General features: G+C 44.1%; 1 protein-coding gene across 2 annotated transcripts in view; it reads left to right on the top strand.

Moving 5' to 3' along the window:
• KIRREL3 (kirre like nephrin family adhesion molecule 3) overlaps positions 1 to 20,642 on the top strand; it is a 753,551-nt gene that overhangs the window by 713,144 nt on the left and 19,765 nt on the right. For both annotated transcript variants that reach the window (XM_027835269.1, XM_027835270.1), the window contains exons 7-10: positions 5,484 to 5,589; positions 14,346 to 14,494; positions 15,379 to 15,506; positions 16,816 to 16,942. In XM_027835269.1, the coding sequence (XP_027691070.1) occupies positions 5,484 to 5,589; positions 14,346 to 14,494; positions 15,379 to 15,506; positions 16,816 to 16,942 (510 nt within the window). The remainder of the gene's footprint in view (positions 1 to 5,483; positions 5,590 to 14,345; positions 14,495 to 15,378; positions 15,507 to 16,815; positions 16,943 to 20,642) is intronic.

The following is a 20,642-nucleotide window of genomic DNA, read 5'->3' on the forward strand; positions in this document are numbered from 1 at the left end:
CTGTTTCCCTTCCTAAATCCCTCATCTAACAGTTAACAAGGAGACCAGGGACTAGATCATCGCTGCCTTTGCAAATCTTCATGTTTGTTCCTAGTTAACCAAGGAGAAACATCTGAACTCAGGAAAACCACATGTTTGTTTATTTGTTTGTTTCCCTTGGTTTTTATGTTACCCCAACGGGAGACAAAGCCCCAAGATTGACTAATGGGAGAGAATGCACAACACCCCCTGACACCTTACCACATCTGAACACTGTATCCAGCTGCCAAGTTTCAAAAGGATGTTCAGAAAAATTGCTGAGTCAGAAAGTCAACCCTCCTCCTACTCTCTCCAAAATACAACCCTCTTCCCCCACCAGAAAACACCACCCACTCTTCAAATGCGGCCTTTGCTGATGAAAACACTAACAGACTCACAGTTGCAACATCTGCTCGATGTGATTCTGGTTGCACCAACTACATCAAAGCTGCCCTCCTGCGAGTTATGCAGCCGACATCACAAGTGGGATTAAAATCATGTTTAATAGTTGGCTATTCCATAAACTATTTATACCACCGGAGCCCAGCAGGCACCTGAAAATTCATATCCTGCACCTTGGGAAGGAAAAAAGTAGAGGGGTCGGGGTGCTTCAGAGCCCTGGGTGTGACTGTGCAAATCTTACCAAGATAACTCAGTGCTGAGGGAGTCACAGCTCAGGCAGACCTACCAGAATTAGGGCGAATTCAGGCAACAGGGAGGCTGAAAGAGGCAGTGTGTTAATGCTGATCAGGGTGACTATGGAGAGGGAGAGAATGATGAGATGGAGTAGATTGTGGGACTAATCAAATGAATGAATCAATCAGTCAATCAATAAGCATTCAATAAATGACCCCTACGTGCCAAGCAAGGTGCTAGGAGCTGGAGATATAAATACAAAAAATGAAATGATCTTTACATTCTGTGAGAAGAAACAAAGACCATATAGTTAGGGATAAAGGACACCGGTTATTGGGGGGATCCTGAAAGACTTCTTGGGAAAGACAGTGATTCAGTTGAGTCTTGAAGGAAGTGAAGGTTCTATTACACAGAGGTGAGAAGGGAACACATTCCAGTTGTCTTTTTCCCCAACACAGCCACTGCAAAGGCATGGAGATGGGAGGAACAGAGAGAAGACCAGTTTAACTGGAACATGAAATACAGGAAGGGAAGTGAGAGCCTGGTGGCCAAAAGAGTCTATGAGTAAGCACCATAACAACCACATGCTTCCAGATCCGGACTCCAAGAGTTCTATCACTTGTCTAAACAATGCCTTGTCTATGATTGAGACCTGGAATGTCTAGTTTCTAATGACCAATGCACCTCCAGGGTCTCAATCGACCCTTAGTTTTTCAATGTCTCAGCCCTGACACAAGAGGGCTCAGGCAGCCTCGAGGCTAGAGGCCATTGGCCTAACCCAAGATGGTGGTTCTGAAACAAGTGACTACACTTTTTTTATTAATTTATTTTGAATTATCAACCATCACTTCCATAAGCTTTTGAGTTTTACATTTTTCTCCCCCTTCCTCCCCACTTCCCTCCCCAAGATGGCACTCAATCTGATATAGGCTATACATATACATTCCTATTAAACATATTTTCACATTAGTGATGACTACACTTTTCCAAAGATGTTTTGAGTATCTTAGCTTAGATGAGATGAAGTTAAATGATACTGAGTCTAGTGCTATCTTTTCTGTCCTGACTTCATCTTCTTTCTATTTATGCCTTTTGTAGAGATTAATAAATGCACTTACATAGTTCTTGCTTGGATACGTCAGATTTCAACAGCAACAAATATTCATTAATTTCCTCCTGCAAGTAGAACACTATGCCAGGCACTAGAGAGGTACAATTTGAAGAGTAAATAAAGCTATAAAACCTGGTCCGTGCCCTCAGGGAGCTTACAGAGCAGTGGAGAGATGTGATTTATACACAAATAACTACAGTACAAAATTATTACTAGTAATTACAAAAGGAAAACACAAACAGAATGCTATATGAAGTCTAAAGGAGGAAGGATCATAACAATCTGAGTGCGAGAGAGGGGAGCAGGGAGAGCTTCCCAGAAGATTCTTGAATTCAGATTAAGGAACACATTTACCCAGTGCTTGCTTTCAATAGGATTAAATCGGGCAATCTCATTCTTGCAATTACTGTAACAAGTTATTATTGGTTCACTAATGCAACATACATTTTGGTTTATTATAATAATTATTAAAGCAAGAGTTATTAAGCCATCACAACCTCACCCCAATTGGGGCAATGGTAGGGTTAAGGTGGGGACATCAAGAGTAAAACCCCCAGTCTTTGGGTCTCAGTATATGTAGGGAGGATTCTACATCAAAGCCCCAAATCACTTATGGGTGAGCCATACCCCAATGAGGAGACTCATGATTCATACTGAACAAAGGAAGGTGATTAGCTGCTGTTGGGTAATGACAGGGCAGAGTCAGAAGGCAGCAAGGGGCCTGGGAGAGTCTGTGCCAATCTAGGCTGGTTATGTGCACTGCTCTCATTGGTATTCGTCACTATACTTGTCTTTATTGTCATTTGAATTACACATTTTAAAATGAGATTAGAGTAAATTGCAAATACCTATAATTTGCCTCATAATTCTCCATGAAAAGACAGGTGGGTTGGCATCTCTGGTGGCAGACACCTTCCAGCGTAAATAGTCCCCAGCCAGAGTCGGGGGGAGGTAGGGAAAATAGGAAGAGAGGAAGGGAAGAGATTTCCTCCAGGGTGACTCACTCCTTACTAGTCAGGGAGCTAGGTCTCCTCCCTCCCTCTCCCACATCCCAGTGTCTTTCCCAGCTGCCCACAATCACCTACACCATGCAGTCTCAGTATAAATAATTTCCTCACACAGCTCCTAAGCTCACGGCTCTGAGAGTTGTCTTTTTCCCCAATCCCAAAGTGGGTGTCTTTGGACACCACTAGGGGATGGCCTTACTGCTGGATAAATGGTCAAGGCCAGGGGCAGCTAGGTGACACAGTGGATAGAGCACCGGCCCTGGAGTCAGGAGGACCTGAGTTCAAATCCAGCCTCAGACACTTGATACTTGCTAGCTGTGTGACCCTGGGCAAGTCACTTAACCCCATTGCCTAGCAAAGAAAAAAAAAATAACAAAAATAAATAAATAAATAGACAAGGCTCAGCCAAAACTGAGCAATGATGTGAGGACTGCCCGCCAGGTCACTCACTGCCCCCCATAGCTTCATCAAAATGATAAGGGCCCTGCTTCTCCCATGGGACACTGGATGTGAACAGAATAGGATTTTCCAAGGGGAGGTTGGCTCAGTTTCCTCATCTGTAAAATGCTTCTTGGTGTAGCATAAAGGAAGCCAGGCTGGAAATAAGGACCCAGTTTTAATCCTTCATCTACCACCAACTGACCATGTAACTTCAGGCAAGTCACTTCAAACTCTTTAAGCCTCAGTTTCCTCATCTATGAAACAAGCAAATTGGACAAAATGAGATCTAAGTCCAGCTCTTTGACTCTTTGCCTAGTTAATTGTGAGGCAAAGCAAGGTTTCACAGCAATAGTCCCGAGGTCCTGGAGATCACGCTTCATTAAGCATACATTTTCTGACATAGCTAATAAGCCAATTTATTATATTTCATCATACTTTTTTTACAAATGTGGTTGAGGGGGAGAGGAGTCAGTAAAAATGACAATGATGTTCAAAGCCAAAGTGTATCAAAATAATTTTTTTTGTTTAAGAACAAAATCACATCCCATGCGCTGGCATCTGGGTCATTTTTCAGGCTTGTTTGGCAGAAATGAACCTCTGTGGGAGAAAAGAAATCTAGCTCAGCTGTGGGCACCACACTACCCTCATCTGCCTGATCACCATAACCTCAGGCAAGTCACTATGCCTCAGTTTCCACATCTATGACATGGGAAGGATACCCTTATTATGTATTTACAGTATTTTTGTGGAGAAAGCACTTGGTAAACCCTGAAGTGCTATGTAAACGTGAATTGTCAAAGTCAGAGAAATAGGACACAGAGAGCTAAAGGATGACAGAGACAGGTGCAGAGAGAGTGACTGACTAGCCCAGGATGGATAACTGCTTGTTTTCTTCCTGGTTCAAGGGTAGATACTGTTGTCCTTCAGTCCTCCATGTCCTGTTTCTCTGACTTTGATTGGAAATCCACATAGCTCTTAACATCTTTTTCTCTGTCTTCAGCTTTCAATTTCTCCCTATCTCTCTGCCTTTGTTTTGTTGTAACTTGCCTCTCATTGCTTCTCCATCCTTTTTTACTCGGTTCCCTTCTGTTTTTCTCGGAACCATGAATTTAGAGATGGAAGGAACTTTACTGATTGCTAACTCAACCCTCTCGTTTTATAGATGACAAAACGGAGGTCAAAAGAGAACGAGCAACTTACCTAAGGTCATGCAGTTAGAGAATGGCAAGAGGGATTTGGAGTCAAGTATTCTGACTCCAAATCCATCACATTTTCCAGTAGGGTCCTCTTGCTTTGACAGCTGGGTGGCGCGGTGGATAGAGTGCCAGGCCTGGAGTCAGGAAGACCTGAGTTCAAATCCAGCCTCAGACACCTACTAGCAGTGTGATTCTGGGCAAGTCAATTAACCCTATTTTCCTCAGTTTCCTCATCAGTAAAATGAGATAGAGTAGAAAATGGCAAACCATTCCAGTATCTTTGCCAAGAAAACCCTAAATGAGGTCATGAGGAGTCAGACAACAATAAACCTCTTTCTTTTAACTGTCTGCCTGAAGTTTTTCTGTCTGTGTGTTTGTGTGTGTGTATATGTATACATATATATATATATATATATGTATATATGTATGTATGTATGTATCTTCCCATCCCACTTAACACTCCAAAGTTTGACTGCTTATCATGTAAAGGGAAAATTCTCTAGGTAGCTGAGGGAGCTAAGAGCCCTGTGACACCAGTGAGGACTCAGTGGAGATGATCAGACTGATGAAAGGGTGTAAATGTTACTTGCAAGTTAACAGATGCACCAAACTGATTGTGCCAGGAGATGTTACACAGACATTTCAAAGGCAGGAATTTTTTCTTTAAATGAGGCTTAGAGTTCACACATGTACACACATATACATACATGCATACACACACACACACACACACACCTTTTTGAAAGTAAACCATTCTTCCTAAAAGCCAGAAGATGGGCATGCTTATAGCTGTGAGTTCCTGACCAAAGTTTCTGTTTAAATGCCAAACCCCTAAGCCCCTTTCTGCTCAGGAAGGTCCTGGTTTCCTGCCAGAATCATCCTTCTTATGCACTACAAAGGGGTCTGTTCAACCATGTGGCAGCTGCTGGAGCAGCAGCTACACAAATGTTTCCTGCAGTTGAATCCCAGGCTCATGACTCCATCCTGCAAAGAAGGAGTCTCTAACCTGGACCTTTACATATGGCAGCCACTACTCCTTTTGTCTCAAACCTAACTATATTCTTGTCTTTGCAGATCCACCCCTTGTCAATCTGTCTGTGGAGCCTCAGCCAGTGCTAGAAAATAATGATGTCAAATTCCACTGCTCTGCAAAGGCCAACCCAGCAGTCACCCAGTACAGGTAAGAGCTACCAACTGGTCACCTGGGTAACAACCACCTGTTCCCTCCCAATATATATATATGCACATATCATCTCCTGGGCAGGTAAAGGTGACCTCTTTCAGGGATGTGCTGGTAAATGTTTAATAACCAGGGAAAGAACAGGTACCCATGACACACTTTAAAGTTTGATCTGCAGTATTAACATTTTCTAAATCATGTTCTTACGTCTAGCCAATCAACAAAACAATAAATAAAGGCCTGATTGCAAATCAGCATTTGCCAATTTCTGAGATGAAATAATTACATTGAAAATTTAACAAGCAGCTCTCTTGAGTTTGAGCTGGCTCCAGTACACCTCTGCTCCATCCCACATTTTATACTATCAAATATGTGGCCCACATTGGGCTCAGGGAAGGTTGGTTGGAAATATCATGATGGAAACCACACTTTTGCATACTCTGGGAATATTAAAGCTCTATAATTTAATAAGGGAATATATATTTGGCTGGCCCTATCTCTTGAGAACACAAGAAAGGGGGGGTGTCCAGAGATGGGGCAGGAAGAGCCTAGAAAAACCAGTAGGACCCATACTTGAAAACCTGGCCTTGCATGGAATGCACATGGAACTGATGGAATGATAAAAGATTCCATTGTGGGTTTTCCAGGGCACGTAAGCTTTGATCTGTTGACTATGCATACCCAGCTACATTTCTGAATGTGTACACTTGCGTAAGTATATATGTAGGCCGTGGATATAGATAGACCTGAGTTAACTTTAGACGTTTCTAATTTTAAACTGAGTAGGTAAGGAAGTATAAACCCCAAGGTCTGTGTGGGTCCAACAGACTCAGGGTTAGAAATTCAGTTACTCACCATGCTAAACGACAATGAGCAGCGTTGAAATGCTAAAACTTTTCACTAGAAATGAATAGTAAAGCAACAAAAAATGATCTCAGTCCACATTCCCAAATGAGTATAATCCCAAACTCCCTCCTGCCCTTCCCTCTGCCCTTCCCTCTTCCCTTCCACCCATGCTTCCCCCACCACCACCACCACCAAGCATTTGGAATCAAGCTCCTCCAAACACTCATGGCTTTGACAGGGACCCAGGATGTAGCCAGTTTCTTGATCCCAGTCTCTATGTATCCTTGCCTCTCCCAGGTTAGCTTACCTCACTGGCCCAGCAGCAATTACCATCTGCCCACTGCCTTAGTTCATGCCTCCATGTCCAGTCTGATTATGGACCCAGCAGAGAGTTCTTTTCCTTCCCTCTCTTCCCAGAAGCCTCCATCCTTCCAACCAACAGCTGTTCCATGGATGCACACTCATGGGAAATAGAATCTTTGCTTTCCTCCAAAGAACACTTGTACTCTGCCTTCAGGCATCCAAGAATTGTAATCCTTTCCCTATTGAACCTGTCTGTTACATTCCACCCCCATAAAAAATTTACCATCCCCTACAAATTGTACCAGGTACACAGATAAGTATATAAACATTGCATAATATCTTATATTTGGAAATAATTCCAAGTTTATACACATACAAGTCACAGACAGAAGAAACAGTTGCATGCAGGCATATAATAAATAGCATCCATGTTAGAGCTGCATACAAAGTATACCTTACATATATTCTACTACATGTATAGTGTCTTCACCCATTACCCGGGAAGCATCTAATGTTAGCCTAGCCAGACAGTGCTGGCATTTCTCTGGTGACCCACTATCACACCTGAGCCCTTTAATTCTTAAGGCAGGTGGCTACCGTCAGGTCCACTGGCCCAGAGTCCTAACTGGGGGCTTTGTAAATTACCTCTCTTCTTTATGGTCCTCTACCACTGAAGTATATGAAGTATGGAGCAAAAAAAATTGGATGTGACTTTAAAAAAAAAAAAGTACAGAAGAGGTGGCCTTTTAAGATCCCTTCTAGTATAAAAATTCCTTGATTCCCTCAGATAGCTTGAGAGGCTAAATGATCTAGTGGCTTGGAGGCAAGAGATACCCGTTGTGACACTTAATTAGCTATGTCACCATAATTCTCTGAGTCTCCATTGCCTCATCCAGAAAATGGGAGCAATTGTACTTGTGCCCCTACTTCGTAGTATTGTTGTAAGGCAAAAGCTTTGTAAACCTTAAATCTCTATGGAAATGTGAGCTGTTATTATTAGATCAGAGTCTGTGACCTGCCCAGGGTTGTACAGCCAGAAAGTGTCTATGGTTAGATTTGAATTCAGGGCTTCTTTACTCCACTTAGCTGCCTCAGTAGAGACTTCGTTTTCACATCTACAGAATGAGACTAATAATAAATAGCCTTAGCTCCCGAGTTGTCGTAAGATTTTAATGAGATAAAGTACTTAAAGGAGTAAATAAATGTCTATTGTTCTTGTTATTGTTAAATTCCAGTTGTCAAGACAGCCTCATTACTTAAACATGGCACTGGTTAATACCACTCCCCCATTCCCTTCCACTCCCCATTTATCAGGCCCCATATCCGTTCGGTATACTTGGAAGACCTCCTGAAATCAGAAATATTCAGGCTGCAAGAAATGCAGAAAGCTTTACCTCAATTTAGAAGAATTATGGGTGTTAAGTTGGATCTCACCCTGACCTCTGATTTTCCTTCTCTGTCATTGGAGGTAGAGGGTTTGGTGGGTGAGAGCCCTGAACTTGAAGTCTGGACGACCTGAGTTCAGATCCTACCTCAGACACTTGTTGTGTGACCCTAATAATCTCTTTTAACCTTGGTTTCCTTATCTGTTAAATGGGGATAATAGCTCCTATCTCCCAGAGTTGTTGTAAGGATCAAATGAGATAATAATAGTAAAATGCTTAGCACAGCGCCTGGCACATAGTAGGAGCCATATAAATGTTAGCTATTGCTGTGCCTACAGACTTTTTCGGCCACAGAAACTGGGTCTGTTGTCAGGCAGCTGGGCATTCCAGGACCTGTCACTATTGACACAGGCAAAGCCCCCCCACCCCAGGATGACCAGGATTACCCAAAGGTGGTAGAAAGTCTCCAGGATTCCCAGCCACTAAGCTGAGTTTGCAGAGACATAGAACCCCTTTGCCCCCTCCCTTGCTCTGAAAATAGGATTAGCAGATGGAGGAGGCTGCCCTGGGTCAGGTTCCCTGCCCCTCCTTCCATCTCTATCTCTGCCCTCTGCCATCAATTCTGCTGTCCTTAGCCCACAGCTCTATAGCTTGGGGCCCTTTGGGCTGGGAGCAGTTCTCTCTAAGGCTCCTTCAGATCCCACCCTCCATCCCTAGGCAGAGCCCAAGTGGATGATGTGGGGAAAGTTGGGAGGGCCCTTAATGTGCCCCCTACCCCAATACCTTGGCATATATACTCTGCTCTCCTTCCCTAGGTGTTAAGAACTCTAGACTGTCTTTCTCTCCAGGAAGGCAGAAGATGTCGAGGGAGGAAAGAAGTGTGGTCACATAAGTAACTGATTTTTTCTAAATTTTTACAAGATTCTATGGGGTGAACTGGTTTACCCACTCCCCATTCTTCTCTATCTCTTCTTCCTCTGGAAATTAGATACTTGGGTGGGAGAGGGGACTTGAGGGAGGGGCAGAAAACTGCCTAGTCTAGTTGGGTGGGCAGGCTGGAACCCTCAGCAGAGAGGGTCCTAAGATACCTTTTCTCTCATCCGTACATATTCTGTTCTCCCTTCCTCAGGAGTCCATGTGACTCTCTGCTTCTGTTCTCTGTGACCACCCCTACACCCCCATGCCATTTTCTGCCCTGACTTGGAGGGGTGGGAGAATCAGCTTGGTGGTATTTGAGGCCAGCTGAGTGCCTTGTAACACACTAAGCTTTTTTTTTGTTTCTATTGATATAAATAATTAATCCTCTTGTATTGGCTCAGACCAAACGAAGCATTGATTGGGAATGGTTTAAGCTGAGAAATGGAGAGAGGAGGGAGTAAGTGGATGGGAAGAGGAAAAAGAAAGGGGAAATGGAAAGAGCAGAAAGAGAAGAAAAGAAGGGAGTGAGGGAGCTTGAAGGGGGAAGGGTTTTACTCCTATCTGTGTTGTGCCTTCATAACTAGATATTGTTTCTCTGCCTCAGTGAGTGCTTAATTGCTCCTTACTCAGTCTAAAATGAGATAATGTATGTGAAAACACTTTATAAACTGTAAAACACCATACCCATATTAGTCGCTCTCATCATTATGATAACAACTACTAATCTTTATCTGATTATTTGGAGGGGGTAGAGAAGACTCTGTTTTCACCTCTAAGCTGTGAGATGACAAGGAGCTATAACTTTATATTCTTGGGCTATATCCTCTGCCCTTAGGTGGCGCAGATACATATTGTTTGGGAGAAGAAAGAGGAGGAAGAAAAAGAGGGATAGGAAAGGGAAGGGGAGAAGGAACAAGGGAAAAGTAAGAGAGAAAAGGGATAAGGAAGAAAGAATTAGGAATGGTCTTAGGGTACACTGTGTAGCCCTAGAAGATTTCAAGCCTCTCCCCCCAGAGAGGTTAGGACAAAGTACCTCAAGAGGTTGATCCCCACCTTCTTCTCTCCCAGAAACCACATGAAACACTAATTAGAGGGCAGATAGGTAAAATATACAGTTGTGAAGCATTGGGTACAAATTCTGACTCACTCACTAGCTGTGGGACCATGGGTAAATCACTTAAGTTAAACCCTTTTAGACTCCGTTTTCTCATCTTTAAAATGAGGATAATAGCAACTACGTGGCAAGGTTGTTAGGAGGACAAAGTAAGATAATGTGCATTTATTTTTAAATCTGTATAAATATTGGCTATTATTACTAGCTGCTGCCCACCTCAAGGTGGCATTTAAAGATGGGCATCAGCAACCTGTTCTAGTATTGGCTGGGGAAGCTAGCAACATCTATAATTATACATTTGACTATTAAAACCCAAAACTCAGGCTGGAGACCCAAGAGCATCTTCCTTCCTCACCTTCAGCCAGGTCTTTTGGTCATTCATTAATTCAGTTTCCCCACTCAGGAAAGAAGAAGCCAGCCTGGTTCCCTTCCTCAGGAGAAGGGAGGTAAAGATGGAAACCCATCTATTCCTATAAAGCATGAATAGTGAATTATTATTCATTCAACAGAAACTCAAAGCCTATATGCTCCTTGTGAGTGCTGATGAGGGCAGCAGAGGTCCCAGTCATAAAATACATACAGAGATATACACAGACACACACACACACACACACACACATATAGTGCCACTGCCCTCCCCAACAGCCTCCTGCCACACTCTCCCTTCACCCCAGGAAAAACTAATTGTGAGTCTGTCCCTGGATGACAGGCAAACACAGAAAATCGCTAGGCCCCTGTCGGGCCTCCTGCCAGGTGTGGGGGAAGCGCTACACTGACTGAACTCAAGGCTCATAGATTGAGGACAGGAAAAGGGAAAGGAAAAATGAAAGACAAATCAAAGCTGTCTGAGGTAGGGAGTAAGGGGAGCTGGCAGCCCAAGAAGAGCCAGGTTTGGGGAAGGGGCTAGACTTGTGTCACCACCAAATACAACTCCTGATCATCTCTGCTCCCCAGTCACCCCAGAGTCTGGACCTCCACTCCCCACCCAGTGCCCTCCTCCCCTGATTATTCCCTCCTCCTCCCACCCCTCACTGCATGTCCCTTTAGGGAGGATAGTAGGGCTAAACTAGCAAGCAAGAGGGGAGGGGGAGAGGTTGCAAGAGATAGAAAGAGAGAAAGAGAAGGGAAAGAAAGAGGAAGGAGAGAGAGAAGGGAGAGAGAGGAAAAGAGAGAGAGAGATTGTGAGGGGGGAGAAGAGAGAGGAGGGAAAGAGAAAGAAGGGAGAGAAAAAGAAGAGAGAGAGAGAGGAATAGGAAAGGAGAGAGAGGTGGGGGTTGTGAGAAAGAAGGAGAGGGAGAGAAAGAGGAAGGAGAGAGAGGGATAGGGAGGAAGAGAGGGGGTGGGGAGGTTGTGAGAAAAAGGAAGAGAGAGAATAGAGTGGAGAGAGAGAGAGAAGGGAGAGGGGAGAGAAAGAGAGAGAGAAAGAGAGAGAGAGAGAAAGAATTTAAATTTACATTGGGCTAGGACAGAGAAGAGAGCTAGACTGGGTAATGGGGACACCATTGCTCACCTAGAAACTGGACTTAGATTAGATTGGAATTTAGAAGGGACCTTAGAGGTCATCTCCATTCAATTCCTTCATTTTTCAGATGAGGAAACTGAGGCCCAAAGGTTAAGTGACTTGCTCAAGGTCACATAGGAAATAAGTGAAAAAGCTAGGACTCCACCCAAATCCTCTGACTCCAAATCCAGTGTTCTTTCCCCTGCACCATACTGCCATCCATCATGCCCAAGCAACTTGTCCCTAAGTCCTGCCCTGACCTAAGAAAAACGAGGGACCCCAACAGTCTGGAATAGAGACATGGACCAGGGCTTACATAACCCTTCCTCAGTCCCAAACTGCCTCACCCTCTAGCCTGGAAGCCAGCCTCTCAATTCTCCCTTCTCTCAGTCTCAGTTTCCCCCTCTCTTTCTTTCCATCTCCAAGAAATGTGGGACACATCTCTCACAAATGATAAGCCAGAGTTCTCCTAGCATTGGGCAAGCACTGTCTGGCTATGAAGTCTGATCATTAAATTAAAATACGAATTGAAATGATTCATGAATAATAGCATGTTAGGAACCTCCATAAGCTCTTGGGGAGAGATAGAATGCTCTGCAGTTAAATCATAATTGTTATTATTAATTGTGCTCTTAATAGTTCCATAATATTAATTTGTGACTATAACATCTCTGTGCCCGTGTAGGTGTTCCTTTGTTTTGCAGAGAAGGGGGTGGGTTTCTCTAGGGGCAGGGAGAACAAGGGGGTGGACAAAAAGAAAACCAAGAAGAAAATGGGAAACTGGAGGAAAAGCCTCCCTGAGAGCCCAAGAAGAGGGGAAAATAATAAAGATTATATCTGACATTTATGTGGTGTTTTAAGATTTGCAAAGGGCTTTTATATACATTATCTCCTTTCACAACTGCCTACAACAACCCTGTGACTCTCACTATTCTCATTAGGAAAGTGAGGTGCACACAGAGAGGTTAAGTAACTTGCCCAAGGTCACATATCCTGAGTAGGATTTGAACTCAGTCTTCCCAATTCCAATTCTAATATCCTATCCACTATGCCAAGACCATCCTGTTTCACCTTTTCACCTCTACTTAAATCACCTTTCAGAGAGAGAAGGGCAAGGCAAACTAATCTTTAGTTGGGTGGAGGGGAACAAGTGATCTCCATCTTTACCCAAGGTAAAAAAAAAGGGTGTAAGTGCAGCCCAAGGGAGTTAGATCAAAATGAAATTTACCTGACTAAAAGGTACAGATTATTCAACAGCGGAGAAGTTAAACCATTGAAAGAGTGTATCTATTGAGGAGAGGGTAGTTTTGTAAGAGCTCTTGGGTTGGTGTAAGCGCCCTCTTCCCCATTCTCAGAGATTCCAGGGCTACTTAGGGCCCTACTAGTCCCTTCCAGTAGCCCCTTCCGTCTGCCTCTAAATCAGTCCCCATACAGAGAAGGAGGATTTAGTCAGTTTCAGGCAGGCTGAGGAAAGCAAAGGACGTTTTAGGAGGCCAGGCAGCCTTCCAGGAACCACGAGCCCACACTGCCTAGGAGCAGAGGGAGCTGATTGAAAGGAAGGGAAGGGGGGCAGCTAGGTGGTGCAGTAGACAGAGCACCAGCCCTCGATTCAGGAGGACCTGAGTTCAAATCTGACCTCAGGCACATAATACTTACTAGCTGTGTGGGCCCAGGGCAAGTCACTTAACCCCATTGCCTAGCCAAAAAAAAAAAAAAAAAAAAGAGAAGGCAGGGAATGTGTCAGGCACTGTACTAAGCACTTTCACAAATATGATCTCATTTGATCTTCACAACAACCCTGCAAAGTAGGTGCTATTATTATCCTAATTTTACAGTTGAAGAAACTGAGGCAAACAGAGGTTAAGTGGTTAGGTAAGAGTTTAAGCCCAGCGTCACACAGGTAGTAAGGGTCTGAGATCAAATTTGGACTCAGTTCTTCTTGATTCATTATCAAGGTAAGCAGGTGGGGATGGTGCTGACTTCCAGCAAAGAATTTAATTCCACTTTAAAGGCATTAGTTAAATACCTATCTAGTATCAGGCCTTATATTACCTTGGGAATACAAAGACCAAAAACCATACAATCTCTCCCCTCCAGGAGACTGCCTTCTACTAAGGAGAAAACACTTCCAATGAAATAAGCATAGGGATGAATGGGTGGTTTCTTCTTACAGGAAATTTCTGATACCTTCTCCGTAACTTAGAGTCTTAGAAAGTTTCCTCAAGCACTGAGAGATTGCACTTGCCCAGCCAGGATCACACTGCCCTGACTTCAACACCAACTCAAATATAAAATAAACTTGATATAGGAGGCAGCTTGCCTTAATGGACATGGAGGAGGCCTTGAAGTCAGGAAGACCTGGGTTCAAGTCCTTTTTCCGCTCAAGCTGACTGAATAGGAAACAGCTCAATTCTCCTCCCAGGCCCAAGGATTACTTTCTCCTACTCAAGAGATTTGATCTCAAGGAATGGCTGAAAGCCAGTTCCTTTCCATGTTTCATTTTCCCTGTGGGAAAAGGAATCCCTGCTCCCTCTATATTTCTTGGGGAAACAGTGCTTTGAGATCCTTAGAAAAAGAACTCCATCCTCTTCCTTTTCCTCCCCTTGACCTCTTCCCCCTACCCTTCCTCCCTCACAAGCCTTGCTGACTAGAGGTCTCCACCATATTGGGGGCGACACTTGTGTTTCAGGTGGGCCAAGAAGGGCCAAGTGATCAAGGAAGGATCTGAGGATTCCTATGAGACCACTGTGGACCACACATTCTTCTTCGAGCCAGTCTCCTGTGAAGTTACCAATGCACTGGGCAGCACCAACATCAGTCGCACAGTGGATGTCTACTGTGAGTGTTCCTGGAAGAAAACAAATTATTTGAGGATGTTCCCTTAATTGGTGATATCGGTGGTAATTTGAGGAGCAAATCACACCTAGATTACTAAAAGTTGTTTAGGAATGGTATCCTTTATCTGGATAGATCCAGAATCTTACACTATAGACAGAACTGGCCACTTTAGTGATGTGATTTTTTTTTTTAAAGTACACAAAGCCTTCTGAATTTGAAAAAATCACCCCCACCAGACGAACACCTCAAACTGCAGCCATTTCAATGCAATTCATCAAACATCTATTAAGGACCTGCTACAGGAAAGCCATTATGCTCTGTGTCGGGAATACACAAATAAAATAAGATGTAGCCCCTGGCTTCAGAGAACTTAGAATCTAAGAAGATGGAGGAGGGGGTGGTGAGTCTAAGACAAATAAGATAATTGTCACATGAGGCAGCATGTGACGAGTTCTAGCTAGAGAAATCAGGTAAGGCTTCATAAAGTGACTCTTCAAACTAAAGCATCGTCTCCAGGAGACCCCAGTGAAAATGTACCTATCTACTCCACCATTTTGCCTTGGGTCAGCCCTCCATCAGCTCTGCCCTTACCCTGAGCATAGATTGGGTCCAGAATCCTCATCTCCTTTCATGAGGCAATGGCAGAAATGGCTGGGAAGATAGCGAAGGGAAGGCAGTGAAACAGGTTTGACTTGGCTCTTTTGTTACCCCAGGACCATCATTCCAACAGACAAAGCAGGCAGCAGCCACCATAAGGGGTGTGATGTCAGGGTTGTGGAAGAGCCACTCCAGCTCCTCTCCAAACACCTCCCCCGATTCCACAGCTAAAGCTCCAACTTTAAAGTCTAATAGACCTATCTCTTCTTCTCTTGCCCTGCATGCAGTTGGCCCTCGAATGACTTCTGAGCCTCAGTCGCTGCTGGTGGACCTGGGCTCCGATGCTGTCTTCAACTGTGCCTGGACAGGGAACCCATCACTAACCATCGTGTGGATGAAACGTGGCTCTGGGGTGGTAGGTGTCTAGCCCTAGGAAGACTGGGCACTATTGCCCTCAGGGATCCCTTCCTGCTGGATCCACCCTGAGAGCTGCTGTCCCTCCTGTTTTCAAACTACAGGGCAAATGATTGGATTACACCGAGTTCTCCATAAATTTACTTGGGGGGAAAGCACTGTCATTCAAAGAAAGAAGGGTCCAGGAAATGGTAGAAGGACTCCCAAGTAACTGATTTATCCACTTGTGCATCATAGGTGAATTTGTAATGATTTTAGGAATCATCTCTCAAAAGATCTTCCCTGAGGGGCAGCTAGGTGGTGCAGTGGATAGAGCACCAGCCCTGGAGTCAGGAGGACCTGAGTTCAAAAACGGTCTCAGACCAGATACTTGCCACTTACTAGCTGTGTGACCCTGGGCAAGTCACTTAACCCCAATTGCCTGGCCAAAAAAAAAAAAAGAAAAAAAAATCTTCCCCACCAAGGCACCAAAGTGCCTGAGATTCCCACCATTCACAACAATTACTTTGGGTTGAGCAATACCCTCTCCCTTCTGAATTCTTTTAAAATGTAAATGCCCCTGGGAAGGGTAACAAATCATATGTGAATAAATTGACCAGTCCTTTGCTCTAAAAGAAGGAACCGAATGAAAGCCCCACCCCACTGGGAGGGGTGGGACTCAGCAAAGATCTAGAGGTTAAAAGAAGAGAACAGAAGGGAGGGCCAGAAGGGAGGGGCACAGCAGAGAAGACAAATTCCAAATAGGTCAGCAGCTTCTTCCTAGGTGAGGAGGGACAATTGCAAGTAGAAGTCAGGACACAGCCATGGAAAGGACCCTGGGTTCAACTGAGCTCTCCACAACCCCTCAGTTTGTAACTAAACCTTTGCTGGAGGACTACATCCCACCCCCACTGCCATCACACACACAGAGTTATAATTAGATATGGAGCTCCTGATTTGGAGTTAGTGGATAAGGGTTCAAATCTCAGCTCTGCTATTTACTTTGTGTCTTTGGGCAACTCGTTTAATTTCTCTGGGCTTCAGTTTCCTCATCCGTAAAATAAGGGAGTTAGATGAGATTATTTCTTATCACCCTTCCAGCTCTGCATCCCAAGAAACCTACCACTGACAGAATCTCTTTCTCCTATACAGATCCCATGTTTTTATTTTGTTTTGAGAAAGCCAAGGCTAGGTTTTCCAAAGTAAAATGAAACCATTGCCCTTTTCTCTGCTTCCCCCAGAGCTGTGTCAGTCTCTACCATCCCTAGAGTTAGGGGACAGATCAGCTTTTTCCCTATTCCTGCTACCTGACCTTCTCTATCCTTTCCCAGGTCTTGAGCAATGAAAACACTTTGACTCTAAAAACTGTCCGGCAAGAGGACGCTGGCAAATACGTGTGCCGAGCTGTTGTTCCTCGAGTTGGGGCTGGGGAGAGAGAGGTGTCATTAACTGTCAACGGTAACATCCTAATCCCATTTTCCTGGAGGGCTGGTAGCAAGGGAGGGAATATAATCTATAGTCCATATTGGGGTTTACAGAGGGTTCATGAAGGTCCCACCTTCTCAATACAAGTCCCACTTTTCTCTCTAAGTGACATTAGTACAATGAATGAATGAATGGATGAATACAAAAACAGTTATTAAGTGCTTGCTGTATGCCAAGCACTGTCCTAAGAGCTGTCTCTCTCAAAAGGCTCCTTAAAGAAAGTAAGATTTGAGTTGAGGCAGGAGGTAAATGGGAAGATAGAATCCCAGGCATGAGGGACAGCCAGGGAAAAGTCTTGGGGTCAGGAGATAGAGAATCAAGTGTAAGGAGCAGCATACAAACCAATACCACTGGACCATAGAATATGAAGAGGGGAGGAAAACCAATCCATCAATACACATTTATTAAGTGCCTACTATGTGCCAGTAAGCACTGGGGATACAAAAAGAAACAAAAAAGTCCCTTCCCTCAAGGAGTTTATAATCTATATCTAAAATGTTAAGAAAACTGGAAAGATAAGAAGGGAACAAATTGTGAAGAGCCTTCTTTAAAAGGCAAACATAGGATTTTATATTTGATCCTGAAGGTTATAGGGAGCCATTAAAATTTATTGAGGAGAGGGAAGGGAGAGAATGATCAGACCTGCTTTAGGAAGACCATTTGAGCACCTGGATGGAGGATGGACTGGAATGAGGAAAGACTCAAATCAGGAGGGGGAAGGAGGACTGTGCAGAAGTTCCAGAGATAAAACGGCTAAAATCTCCAGGGTATGACCTGAAAGGGTGGTTGGAAACTAATAGGGTAATTAGGAAGCACCTACATAGTCTTAGACACTGTGTAACACATCACAAAAGTAAGGTAATGGAAAGTCCCTGGAGTCAGGAGACCTGATCTTGAGCAAATAACTTCATAGTAATAATAGCTGGTGCCTAGCACCCATATAGCATAGGTTTGCAAAGCACTTTATATGGATTGTCTCATTTGATCTCTCCCAACCTCAGTTTCCTCATCTATAAAATAGACACAATGATGCTTTATAGCACCTGCCTCTGAGGGTCGTGAGGAAAGCTCTTTGAAAAGCTCTTCAGCATTATAAATTCTAATTGTTATTGCTGTTGTTATTGCCCCTTTGCTTCTTCTAATCGCTCCCTCACATTGCTCCCAATCCATGCCTGGTGTTTTCCACTCCATCCTGTCTCTGCCTGGCTCCTTGGGGCAGAGGCATTGAGCTGACCCCCAGAAATAGCACAGAGATGGGCCGTCTTCCCATGCCCCTGCTGTCCCGACACAAGGCTCTGTGGCAGTCACTGGACACTCTCCACTGGCAGCTGCCTTCTCCTCAGCTACCTTGGCTAGAGGCTCTTCCTGAAGTACTGTGAGTCTGTGCAACCAGCCTGCTGCGTCACCCAGTGATTCACAGTCACTGAATGCCCCACACTGATTACCCTGCGATTATTCTGCCCCAAACCCTTGGAATCCTAAGGGGTAAGTCTATCTAGGCCGAGATCCTGTCCCAGTCAGGGTCCAAAGCTTGCAGCCCTCTTGCTTTTTCTAGTGTCCCCAGGATGCCACCAATAAACTGGCACTGCGGGGCTAAAAATAACAGCATCTGATCGCGCCTCCGTTTATATCCATGGCAACAGAGGCTAGAGTCTTTTCCTGCCTGTAAGCTGTCTGACACTTTGCTCAGCCATCACCCTGCTGCCACCTCTAGGGAGAAGAAAGCGATCCTGAGCTCTGTACAGCTAGTCCTGCTCAGGCACTGCTGACTATAGAATCATAGCCTGTCTGCTATGGAAGGGTCCTTGGAGTTCATGGAATCCAACTCCTATCCTGAAGAGTGAATTCCCTTCATGACATCCTTGACAAGTGGTCATCTAGCTTTTGCTTGAATAACACCAGCAATGCAGAACTCACTTCTCATCCTGTACCAGGCTGAGTTTTAAGATGTTCTTCCATATCATCTGACATCTGTCTCCCTACAATTTTCATACATTGGAAGAGCCAGAGTAAGAGAGAGAGAGAGATAAAGAAGAGGAAGAGGAGGGAAGTAGATAGATACAATAGAAAGGATAAGTAGAGATAGATAGATAGATAGATAGATAGATAGATAGATAGATAGATAGATAGACAGACAGACAGACAGAATAGACAGACAGACCTAAATTTTCCCCTCTGGAGCCTAGAAAAATAAATGTAATCCCTCTTTCATGTGATAACCCTCCAAGTCCTTGAAAACAGTTTCTATGCCTCTCGTTACAATTCCATCGAATAGCTCTCATTGGACAGTTTCTAGTCTCCTCACCATCCTGGCCTTCAGCTTTCTGAAATGTGGCATTCCTAGTCTGTGTTCTGACCAGACCAGAACATAACAGAACTCTCTTGTCTCTTGTCCTAAACACTCTACTTCTGTTAATGCTGCCTAAAATCAAATTAGATTTGGGGGGAGGAGCAACCATATATCACTGTAGACTCACTGAACTCCCAGTCCAATAAATTCCCCAAATTTTAGTTGTGATTTGGTCCAGAAGTAGCACTCAGTCCTAGGCTTACTGTCCCCCAGGCTGGAACTCCCAAGTCACAGAAGTTATCCCCAGATACCCCATCATCAAGTCCATTAACCTAGATTATTGGACAGAGGAAAAGAAAAAAAAAACCTCTTCTGAGGAAATACATCAGAGCACTTCATATGGACAGGACTTGGAGAAAGGCAATATGGTGGACTGTATAGCAAGCCAGCTTCAAAGAAGACTAGATGCAAATCCAGTCTCTGACACATGCTGGCTATGTGACTGGAGCCAAGTTCATTTAATCTCTTGGTACCCCTAGACAATTTTTCTATAACTCTTGAGTGTTGATCTCATTGTTACCAAAGTTTTCCTCCTGGAGAGTTTTCTACACCAATAAAATCATAAGTCCAGTGATTTTTTTAAAAAAGAATTTTAGAAAAGGAGTGAGGCCATGATGAGGACCTATATTAACAGTGTACCTTTAGGGATTTAAGCAACAGAGTTTGCTCCTAAGAAACCTCCCCAACATGGCAGCCCTATTGGGTAAAGGAGATTCATTCACTCACTCTCCTAGATACTCTGCCTAATGGCCATACTTTGGAGAATCCCTCTCTTCCACATACCCATAAAGATACCAGGAGCCCACTGGCATAACTACTGTTTCAACTCCCTCCTTTTCCACAACCAACTTGGCAGAAGGAAAGGGCCTTTTTTCTAGTAAGTAAAAAGGCCAGCCAAGGTGCTGCATACATCATGATAGGGGTATTAAAGCCATTCATTCATGTGTGGTGGGGATTGACTTACCCAGTGGTAGGAGATGAATGACAGCACCCTTGCCAGCTAGTGGCCTTGTCTAAGGAGTTACATTTCCCAGCTGCTATCTGGAGAATGGATGAGCATTAAATAGAGCTTGACCTATTGGAGAGGGGCATAGGGAGCTCTTGAGTTTAAATGTCAGGAAAAGGCTGACTGCTTCACCAAAACTGAATTCTGTTTTGGGGGTAAAGGTGGGAGAGGATGGTTGCTGATGCTACTGTGTAAAATGAAATGGTTAAGTCTCAGCTTCCATCTCACCTGATTCATTTCAAAAATCTGAGTCAGTAGTGATTTAGGCTTGACCTCTCTGCCAACCATGAAAACTAGTCTCCATGGGAGGTAGACAT

Source organism: Vombatus ursinus, unplaced genomic scaffold, assembly GCF_900497805.2.
Source record: "Vombatus ursinus unplaced genomic scaffold, bare-nosed wombat genome assembly UNPS02014813.1, whole genome shotgun sequence".
Taxonomy (NCBI): domain Eukaryota; kingdom Metazoa; phylum Chordata; class Mammalia; order Diprotodontia; family Vombatidae; genus Vombatus; species Vombatus ursinus.